Source organism: Phaseolus vulgaris, chromosome 2 (assembly GCF_051622355.1).
Source record: "Phaseolus vulgaris cultivar YP4 chromosome 2, ASM5162235v1, whole genome shotgun sequence".
NCBI lineage: Eukaryota > Viridiplantae > Streptophyta > Magnoliopsida > Fabales > Fabaceae > Phaseolus > Phaseolus vulgaris.
This window is the reverse complement of record NC_143499.1, coordinates 2,292,229-2,303,461: the sequence shown is the minus strand read 5'-3', so window position 1 is coordinate 2,303,461 and position 11,233 is coordinate 2,292,229. Positions and strand designations below refer to the sequence as shown.

At 33.0% G+C, this 11,233-nt stretch overlaps 2 protein-coding genes across 3 annotated transcripts; both read right to left on the bottom strand.

Annotated features, from left to right (window-relative positions):
- Positions 1 to 912: 912 nt before the first annotated feature.
- LOC137810117 (uncharacterized) lies at positions 913 to 2,062 on the bottom strand. 2 transcript variants are annotated; one of them, XM_068611250.2, is made up of 2 exons: positions 1,467 to 2,062; positions 913 to 1,194 (listed from the first exon to the last, which is right to left on the bottom strand). In XM_068611250.2, the coding sequence occupies exons 1-2, from the start codon at positions 1,946 to 1,948 to the stop codon at positions 1,185 to 1,187; spliced, it is 492 nt and encodes a 163-aa protein (XP_068467351.2). In that variant the 5' UTR covers positions 1,949 to 2,062; the 3' UTR covers positions 913 to 1,184. The 2 variants fall into 2 exon arrangements, with proteins under 2 accessions (XP_068467351.2, XP_068467350.2); XM_068611249.2 differs by having other exon boundaries at positions 1,430 to 2,061.
- A 7,218-nt stretch (positions 2,063 to 9,280) lies between these two features.
- LOC137810116 (calmodulin-like protein 30) lies at positions 9,281 to 10,196 on the bottom strand. The gene has a single exon (XM_068611248.2). The coding sequence runs from the start codon at positions 10,090 to 10,092 to the stop codon at positions 9,526 to 9,528; it is 567 nt and encodes a 188-aa protein (XP_068467349.2). The 5' UTR covers positions 10,093 to 10,196; the 3' UTR covers positions 9,281 to 9,525.
- Between the last annotated feature and the right edge of the window lie 1,037 nt (positions 10,197 to 11,233).

The window sequence follows — 11,233 nt, the reverse complement described above, 5'->3', positions numbered from 1 at the left end:
ACCAAATATTCATCATATAAAGTCACGCTAACACTATTTGAAACTTTGAATGTATATAAAGTAAGTATATTTTCTTTTAACATAATTTATTGCATACCTAAAATGATATAGACGGGAATAAAACCCTGAATTTACCTTACCCTCTGTGTATACATAAACTATTCTCTACAATATAATTTTATAGCTAATATTTTTATTTTTCACTTGTCATATACCAAAAAAAATCTATAGTATTAAAAATGTATTAGTTATTTTTACCTGATATAGCATATGTTAAATCAATATTTCCCCCAACTGGATACCATTTTAGATGCTATTATGTAAGATAAAAGCTATTTAACTTTAACTTTTTACGTAAAATTTAACATAATTAAGATATATAAGTGGGTTTTGACAGTCTCAAACTGCTTGTTTCAGAAAAAAAGATGTAGAATTAGTATATACTGTTTTTATATTACACATGTCTCTTGCACACTCAAAAACTACAGTTAAACACAATATATATATATATATATATATATATATATATATATATATATATATATATATATATATATATATATATAATTATCGTAGGAGAGGGAGGAAACAGTCTTATGAGCAAGAGTAAATTAAACAAACAGTTTGTTTTGTCCTTTCTTCTTCTATGTATATCACTTAACAAAGCATACTCTAAATAAATTTTGGTGATGAACTTCGTAAATTTTCTTCACAGTTAGTAAATTTATAGATAAACAGTTTTTCTTTTCCCACTACATTCTAAAAAACCTATAGTTTAATGCACCTTTTTTTCTCTCTTCCCTTTGTATAAAATAAAATGTAGTGGTTAGGGGAAATCAATGTCGATAAAAACATTTATCTTCTACTGTAAAAGAAAAAGAGTGAAATATAGAAATGCAAGAAGCAAAATAATTTGTACAGCTAATAGGAAAGTTCTACATTCTACGAGATCGAGAGAAATTACAAGAGAGAATAAAAGAAAATGGCCAAATCCTAACACAAACAAACTTACTTAACTCAGCATCCCAATGAAGAGAAAAACAAAAAAGAACATACCTTGACAGCAAGGAAAGAAAAAGCAAAAACAAACAAAGAAGAAAGGAGAAAAAAAGAGAAGCTCCATTCCTCTACAAATGTTCAATACTCACCAACCCCATAAGGAACATAATTTGAGCCTCCTTCATTTATAAGTTCCTGGATTACACCAAAAAACAAAGAGACAATTATCAGACATGCAACTGGCTAGTGATCACATCAAAGAAAAACCAAAATAAACACAACAAACAAAGAAAGTCCCGCAGGTGAAGATTGATTTTATATATCATATGACAGTACTGAGCTCGTTAAAAGCTAAATCTCTACCGAGAAAAACCAAAGTAAATAAATAAATAAACACATAAAATTGAAAAAAGAGAGATAAATTTATGACCAGAGAAATTGGAGACGATTCATTGGCCAATGCAGACCTTGGTTCTGAAGAAGCTTCAGTACTCTTGTGAGGCTTCTTGGAGCCAATGTGAGTCTTTCTGAGACCCAACAGGCCCTTCCACCTTGTCGAGGAGGCCTTGGGTGGCTTGAGAGAAAAACCCTGATCACATTCATCGTCATTTGTGAGGAGCTCTTCCTTGAGAGTGGTGGTGGTAGCCCTTTGCTGCATCATCTGGTTGTTGCAATTGTCCTTGTAAGACAACAACCTGCCCTTGAAGAAAAGCTCATCAGCACTCATCATGGAGTAATTTGTGACTGAAAATTCGAAGTCTGAGGATACTGCAGGCGCGTCTGATCTTGAGGCTCTTTGTTCTTGTTGCTTCATGGCCTGCTGCACATCCACAAAATCATTTGAGAAAGAGATTCTAGGGCTCATTGGAGCAATCTGATGATTATGATGATGATGATGATTATCATCACGCTTGTGCTCCGAGTTGTTGTACATGTCTAAGCATGCCATCAGATTTCACAACACCACATATAAAATAAAAAGAAAACAAAATGGATGCATGCGAGAAGTAGAAACAATAAACTCCACTTGGGACCCCCTCTTTCACACTGTTGCAACCCCACTTACAGCAGATGTTTGTATTTATATGTGTCACAGAAGGGATCTTCCTTTGGATTTTTCTTCCCATCTTTGCTAATAAATACTATTATTTACATGCATGGCATGCCTTGACATGATGCTTTGTCATGACATGTCAATTTGGCTTTCAATGACGGTCAATCTTCAAGATTTGTACTGTCTCCAGTTTACACTGCTCTTCTTGGACACATGTGAATTGTGAATGCGTGGAACTGCCAACAAATTAAGTATTTTAACTGTTCATTTATTTTCCTTCTCGCCCTTTACCCCATGACCATTGGCCTGTTGTAACTGATGCAAAAGCTCTCCTTTTTAGGCCAATCCCTTGTGTTTCATGTTGCAATATATAAACAAAGTTTTGGGAAGATTCGAAGAACTTGCACTTTTAACCATGTCATCTCATCATCCAATGCATAGCAATAACAAAACATATATTATTATGCATTATCTTTTCTTTTTCTTTTTCTTTTGTAACAACACGAATAACAACCAATGCATAACCAAAGGTTTGGCATGTTTGTTGTTCTCTTCACGAGGTGATGTCATGGAGAAGGAGAGTTGATATATAGCAGTTAGCAAGCATTATAATTTGAGGTACAGAAAGCAACAGCAATGACATTTAAATTAAAGGAATGGGGTATTGAGATAAAGGAGAGTTAAATGGTTGGAATATTTTTGAATCGATGAAAGTTTGAAGGCTCCCACCACCACCACCACCAAAGTGGCACAGTGGCAGAGTTACAGCTTACAGTTACAGAGAGGACCGGCATGCACATGCACATATGCTGTATGCATGCACATTTCATCTCTCATAATTGACCCAACTTTGACTCTAAAATCAAACAAAGCCAGGGAATGAGCTGGCGACACTAACGGATCAAAGTCACCACGTGACTCTGGATTGTCTTTCAATTAGATAATCATATTCAACTTTATTAGGACACACATTTATTAATTCAAATTCAAACTACTAAATCCTCAATATAGCCAACACATATATGGGTGAGGAGGAAGATATATACAACATTTTAGTGGCATCACTTACTAGATCCAAATCTTGAAATAAATTATAAAAATATTTGTTTACTTTTGTTGTGAGTTGAACTGATTCAATTTATTTAATTCGTTCGGGTTTAAAAGGATAGCCAAGCTGTGCCAAGTCATGTTTTTTTCTTCTTTTTTGGTTTTAAGTTGTTTTCATTTTTTGCAGATGTTTGGTTTGGAAACATGTTCAAGACTCAAGTTTTAACTAAATTTTTATTTCAACCACTACAAATGATAGCTTCTGCACAGACATATATCGAGTATCACTAAAGTGTAATGAATCAGACACTACAATATATATCAGATTCAACCTTTTTTAACAGCATTAATCCTTAATGAGTCAACCGTAATAAGTGAAGTTTGAATCACTTTAAAACCTCTATTCAGAGCCAAAGCCCACAAGGGGATGTTTTTATTAAGTTCAAGGTCATATTCAAGTCTTGTATCTATCACTATCTTTCTCTAGCTAGTACACGAGTTGCTTGCATTTGGCTATGTTGAGGCATGTAAATTTCCTTCCCTTCTTCCAAGTTGGACAACTATGGTGTTCACCAATCAGCAATCACCAATTCATATAACTGTTTGAATATTTATCGTGTAAATATTCCTGGTATGCACCAAATGGCTTTGCATCCTAATTGCAACTTCTGTTATGCCAATCATAGGGTGGAAACAAACACAGCTAAAGTCCATGAATCAACAAATGTAATCAATCATACAAATTGTTACTAATAACAACATATCATTATTTGATTTGCAAATGGCAGAGAGAGAGAGAGAAAGAAAAGGGTGAGAGGGGCATAATCTTGAACTCTTGGACTATTGTTCAGAAGTGGAATTACTAGTCTTCAGGACCAAGAAAGCCTGGTAACATGCAGGGAAAGGACACAGACCACTAAAAGTTTATTAACAAAATAAAAAAATTGAAAAACTAAGCTGCAGCAAAGGACAAGGTTGTCACTCACGTGGTTCAGCTCTTTTCAAGTGATTCTGCTAATGGGGTTATGACATGTGGCTGATTCCCACAAATGAAAGCCTTCGAACATGGACCAGTCAAACACATTCGGCAAATTCTTGGAGCTTAAAAGCCTCTTCAATTTGGCCTCATCCCAGTTTTGGTCTTCCATTTCCTTCTAAAACTACTTCCATCTTTTTTCCTCTGATACTAAACCTAACTTAATTCACATTAAAAACTTCTTCTATATTTAATGCCTATGCTCCTTTCCCAATGCCAGATCTCAACAACGAGCTAATTACTAGCCATAGATGATTCTTTTGTGTATAATTTCTTCATAAAAACTTTTATTAAAATAATTGAATAAACTTTTTATATAATTTATACATAAACTAGCTTTATATTGTTTGGGTACAAGGTGAATTCAACCATAGAAAGTGGGAACAAAATGCATGAACATATATTCAACATACTATTTTGATTGAATAACAGGAAGATTATTTCATGTAATAAGTAAAAAAACCTTGTTGGTTGGTAATATAAAAAGCTGGGAAATGGAACCTCATTGTAAAATTGATGCAAAATTGGAGTGAAGATTGTAATATAGTAGTACTACTGTTTGATCATTGAAAATGGTTACTGTTGAGCATGGTTGGAGGTAATAGTAATAAAACAAATGTGTGAAGAGTAATGATTCTTCTGAGAGTTGTTCTGGAGACAGATATGGACCTACATTTGAAAAACAACTTCCAAAAGTGCTTATGCTGTTAAGAGGCTTTCTTTCAGCCAGTGCTTGCACTGTGATATAAGTTAAAACAGGCCAAGTCACGCTTGCTAAAGCTATTCATTAATTATCCTCACATTTTGGGGCTACCATATTAATTTATATTTTTTGCTAAGTTGGCAATAATATGTCCAATATATATAAAATTAACATTTTTCAAATTTGGAAAATTTTGTTGGAGATCCCACGTCGACTAGAGATTAGAGCCTTTCATTGTATATAAATGGGTGCAAACCTCAATCCTATGAACCGGTTTTATGGGGTTGAGTTAGGCTTAAAGTCCACTTCGTAATAAATTTCACATAGATATTGTTAACTTGCCTCTATTTTTATTTTATTTCTTAGTGTTAGATAATGTGTGACTGTCTATTTTTTTTAGTTTTCAATTTGATAATATCATCATTGATTTGTACATCACGTTTTTCTACATTGATATATGTTTAAAAAATAAAATGAGAATCTAGCAAACTCGCCAATTATGAGTTTGGCACTTTAAAAAAAATACGTTATTTTATTATTCTATTCACTCCATATATTAGAAATATTTTTATAGGATAGGCCAGAAAATAAAATGAAAAAATTTATACGATGTATCAAGCCATTAATTATAGTATATCATACCCTTTCTTATTATATTTTTAGAAATTAAAATGTGAGAATAGACAATGACTTTTAAATTTATCATGGATAACTTAATCCTCCAACTCTCTTCATTTTACTATATTTTATAATATGTCTAAGGTTATAAATATATACTCTTTATCTCTAATAATACTTAATTACTCACTTAGAAGTATTGATTGAGGATTGCCTCGAAGAATATTTATTGCATGTGTTGTTTTGTTAAAAGGATAATCAATCGTGGACAATTTTCTCACTAATTTAAAATAGAAACTAATTTATATACTAATAATTTCTTAGTCTTTAAAATAGTATTTAATTTAATATAATGATTAATTATTTTATTTTTTTAAAATTAATTTTTATTTATTAATTTTTTTATAGTTTATAAGGTAAATTGATTAAAACTATCTTCAGTCCCATTGAATTGTACAAAAGATCTTCCTACCCATCTATCAATAATTTTCCACACTTTGATGAACTCCATACAACATAAGAAAATATGGGTAGCATTCTCCAAATCCGCTCCACATAAGATACAAAACCCATTCCCAACCTGTATATCCTTGTGTAAAATATTTTCACATGTAGATATTTCCTCCAAAATAAGTCGTTATGTGAAACATTAGCCTGTGGGTAAAACTTTTTCTTTTCCAGAAAACCACAAAATTGAAACAAATATTAAGATTATTTTGTGGGCAGAGTTTGAATAAGTAGATTTTACAGTATAAGTTTTTTATGATACATTCTTCCATACCCAATGATCTTCCATATGGATGTTATAATAAAGACCTTATTTTAGTCTCTCGGAAATTCATCTAACATATCACTCTCCCATTGGTCCATAGTACCCTCTTTCAAATCAGAAATAGAGAATACTCTTAGGTATTTAGCTATGAGGGAATTTTCACCAAGGCAACTATCCCTCCAGAATTGAATATTATTCCCCTTTCCAATACTCCACCCCTATTATTATGAAACCACTTATCATTGCCACTCCCACAAGCCTTTCTAATATCCCTCCACCACCAAGAATCTAAGCTTGACTCATTTGGTCTCTCTATCCATATTTTGATACTAAAATATCTTTCCATAGTCCTTGTTTCCCTCCAAGCCTCTACCTAATAATGTCCTATTATACTCCTAAGATCTTTAATACCTAGTCCTCTTATTGTTTTAGGTAAGCAAAGACTCTCCCACTTTATCCAAGCAATTTTTCTTGAGTCATGCCTTCACCTTATAAGAATTTCCTTCGTATCATCCTAATTTCTTTTTCAACACCCATAGTCAAATAGAAAATGGATAAGTAATATAATGGGATAGTAGACATAATCAGTTTTATGAGAGTAATGTTTACAACAAAAAAAAACATATGCTTTCCTTTTTGCATTTCATGCATATTTGGGTTTGATTATGTCTGACCTTAACTTCATCATACAGCTCCTTTTCCTCTACCTCCCTAACCATCCCACAAGGCCTTCAATTACTATAATGAAAAGTAAGAGGACAATAGAATCACCCTGTCAAGACACTTCTTCCTAATTTTTATAATTATTTCCTTCCAAAAGCGTTTTCTCCTATGATTATCCCACATTGTCACACCCAAATATTTGAAAGGTACATTCATAATATTACAGTTCAAAATTTTAGAGAACCCATTAATCATTTTATCCTCCATTCCTATCCTTGTTATGCTACTTTTGAAAAAATTACCTAAAGTTCATAAGCTACCTCAAAATCCCTCAATGCACTTTTGTTTGCCAATATGTTTTATATTTCCTCCTTGCACATGAAAATGTTAACATGCTTATTTGGGTTTGATTATGTCCCACCTTAACTCCATCATACATTCCTTTCTCCTTGCCTCCCTAACCATCCCCACAAGCCCTTTAGTTACTATAATGAAAAGAAAAGGGGCAAGAGGGTCACTCAGTCTAAGATCCTTTGTAAGGTAAAATTGATCGGTAAGTGATCATTAACTAAAATAGATATAGAAGAGGATACTAGGCACCTATCAATCCATATTTTGCCCCAAAACCTATATTCTGTAGCATATCAAAACGAACTTCTCTCTTAACCGAGTCATAGACTTTTGAATGTATTTTGAGCAAGTAATAATTATTTTTCATGACATGATTCATTTCATTATTATCTTTTTTGTAGAATGTAGAAAGAAAGAAATTCACATTTTACTTATTCATAATGTAGATTCCTTAAAAAAATGAATAGGCTGAAACGCAAAACGTTACATGATTTGGTTTACATGAAGTATAACCAACAACTTGCTTAAAGATATAATGTTATGGATGAAATAAACCTTATTGTACCGAATGACATTGATGAGTACAATGAGTGGTTAGTAGGACAAATAGATAATTATCATGATAATGAAAAGTGAGAAATAAGTTGGTTTTTAATGATGATCTCACTCTTTTATTTATATATATATATATATATATATATATATTATATTTCTTTTTACCACGATATTTTTATGATTTCATTTATAACTTCATAAAAGATTTTAGGATCCCAATATCTTTCGTTATGATATTATCTTGATTTGTAGTACAATGTTGGATGCTTAGTTGGTAGGGTGCTAAAAAACTTGTTTGTGTTTTGTATAAGGATTGTGACACGTGTGAAGTGTCTCATTTTATTTTATTTATTCTTTGCTGATAAAAAAAATGATATGATATGAATATAGTTAATTTCGTTGATAAAGAAGTTGTCCCTGATTTCTTCAATTGATGCAAACACCCAATGTATGGCCCACCCAGCAATGGTAAGAGAAAAAAACACTTCAAATGAAGGATCATCAAAATGCAGAATCTGTGTGCAGTTGTTTCCTTTGAATTTCCGATACATTGATAGAATAAAACGCCGCAACAGGCGATTTTCTCTCAGTTCAAAACTCACACGGGTTGCTGTAAGCAGATAACTTTGTTTAATTGAGTTAATGTTCTTTCAAGCTCAGTATTGTTTATAAATTTGGGCCTTGGAAGTGGTTGCTTTTCAGAAATTTCTTGGTGGCATCACCGAGAGTTGTAGTACGTACGCAATTCCAACACCATTTTGTTTTGGTTGATTAATGCCTCAAAAACTGTAAACAAAACAAAACTCCATGAGAAGGCAAAGGCAAATGTGCAGCATCTCAGGAATATCTAGGTCACACGAACGTCTATCCAATTAAATTAATTACCTATGAATACGAGTTATGCTCTCCCCATAAAATGCCTGCAACCCCAGTAATAAATCAATAAAGATGCCACTGCCATTAATGTGTTGATACGAACTCAATTTTCTATACTGCTGCTTGATTAAGGTAGGAGAATATATAATCACATACTGCATCAAATGTCCTAAAGTTTTTTTATAACCATTGGTACCAGTTATTTGTTAACTTTTAGAACCTTTAGAAAATTTGTCCTACGTAGTCACGTCAAATCTTAATTTCGGGCTTCTGAAAAAACTCCACTATAAATATGTGATGAAGAACCTTAAAATTATTTCTCCTAGCAGAAAGAACAGGAGACTCGTTAGATTAATTAAGAACTGTTTGTAGATTAAACGATTCAGTGCTTTAGGATTTTTTTTCTTCTAATTGCAACGGAAGTTAAAGAGCTGCTTCAATTTGTCTGTCATGTGCCCTTGATAATTATCTGTGTCATAACTTATATCTCAAGGTCTCTTCTCTGATTTCATTTTTCTTCACATCATCATTGCAGTTTTTCCAAGCATCATGTATAAGAGATTATCTAGACTGAGAAAACAACTCGGCAAGGAATGAAAGACAAAGTAACATTAAAATTTACCTTATATATATATATATATATATATAGATATAGATATATCAGAACTATTACACCTGTTACTAACTAAGCATGATAGTAGGTTAATCACATACATTGGACCAACAAACTACGTACTATAACCATTCTAGCACTCAAGAAAAGAAAAAGAAACTAAATATTTAGAGACACGAACGACATAAACAGTGAACAAGATAATCGATGGTCCTTGGTTGTCCCAAAGTCTAAAGACTTAGCCCAGTTTCTTCCCACTCATCATCATCCTCGTAAACTCGTTCAAGTCAATAAAACCATCTCCATTACCATCGACCCCTTTGACCATTTTTTTGCATGCACTAAGGCTGCAACTCTCTCCTAGCCTCTTGAGAACTTGGGACAACTCCTGAGCACTAATCTTCCCATCACCGTTCAAATCAAACACTTGAAAAGCATTCCTGATATCCGCTTCTTTAATCCTACCCTCTCCGTTGAGCATCTCCACGAACTCTCTGAAGTCAATGAAGCCATCTCCATCAGAGTCCATCACCCTAAAAGCCTTGACTGCTTCAGCTTCCCCAATGCCCCTATCTAAAGCCCTTGCAGCAGCCTTGTACTCTTCAAGTGAGATCTTGCCATCTTTGTTGGTGTCAAATTTCTGGAACACCCATTTCATTTCCTCTTCTTTTGGTTGGAAACTTTGTCCTTCATTATTCGATGTTTGTCTTGATATGAAGCTGTTCTTCTGGGCTAAATGCTTGCGTGAAGAGGAGGGCTTCCATGAGAAGCTATAGTTGAACTTGAGGAAACTCAAATTCGACATGTATATGGTTTGTTTTAGGGTACAAAAGGTACACAAATATTAGGCTTAAGTATGATTATGAATGCTACCACATCATGGTTTGTTTATATAGATATATAACGTTCCGCCTTTGGATTCCCTCGAAGCTCAAGATATTTTTTCTGAGAAAAAGTAGTGGAATCTGAATAAAGACTCATTCCAATGCACAGAGTTTAAACTCTAGTTGATATATATGCTTTATGCTACATTCTTTACGATTGTGAGTTTCCCCTCACACACTAGCTTGGTGAAGTTAGAATATTTTTTTGTGGACGGTATTGGTCAATTCACGTAATTGTTAGGTTGAAATGCAATCTATGTTGGACGATTCCTTTCTATCTTTTTCGTAAAACCGTGTATTCACCACATGCCCCCTCACAGAACTCAACGAATCCTATTCTTTGGACAGTTATTAATACGTGATGATGTATATATGCATGTACACGAACCTTTCTTTCTTTTGGACTTGATGATATGAGAGATAATCATTCCTGTTCTGTATATTTTAATGCATATTCAGTGTTTTATTTCACTTTACTGTTTTTTATTTCATTCATATCAAGTAACACTAGATGATGACACTCGTCTGAAGTTCGCTAATATATTCTCCTTACCACTTTTGCAGTTGAAAACTTTCTTCAGTATATAAACTCACCTAATTTTCATTGAGCCAGCAAGTTGTATAGATATGCAAGCATCAAAGAAAAAGCATGACAAAGACAACAAGTGGCCGAGAGTTTTAAACTGATCCCTCACAATTCTTAATAACAATGTCTACTTCCCATTATTCATGAATACAGGAGCGTTTACAGTAATTTATTGTAACTTATTTCAACTTAATATGACATAGAACTTGCCATAAACCTTGCAAGGATCTTATGATATTTCTATAAGTTGTTGTCAGTTATTTCAATAATATTTCTACGATCATTTATGAAAATAGTTTAGGAACTTATGACTTAAACATTTTACGTAAGTGTTTTGGAAAGAGATTACTTAAAGAGAGAGAATCTAATGCCACTCAAAATAAGTTGTTGTTGCTATTGTCTCTTCAAATATATAACCAACTTATACGTGTGATTATATGATAAATATTACTATTTAGCAAGCACTTAATTAAGTC

What these genes read in the sequence shown, in the direction of transcription:
- LOC137810117 (XM_068611249.2), bottom strand. Translation starts at nt 1,948, where the DNA reads ATGGCATGCTTAGACATGTACAACAACTCGGAGCACAAGCGTGATGAT. An exon ending in AATCGTCTCCAATTTCTCTG is followed by an intron (nt 1,195 to 1,429) that starts GTCATAAATTTA and finishes GGTGTAATCCAG; the next exon opens with GAACTTATAAATGAAGGAGG.
- LOC137810116 (XM_068611248.2), bottom strand. Translation starts at nt 10,092, where the DNA reads ATGTCGAATTTGAGTTTCCTCAAGTTCAACTATAGCTTCTCATGGAAG.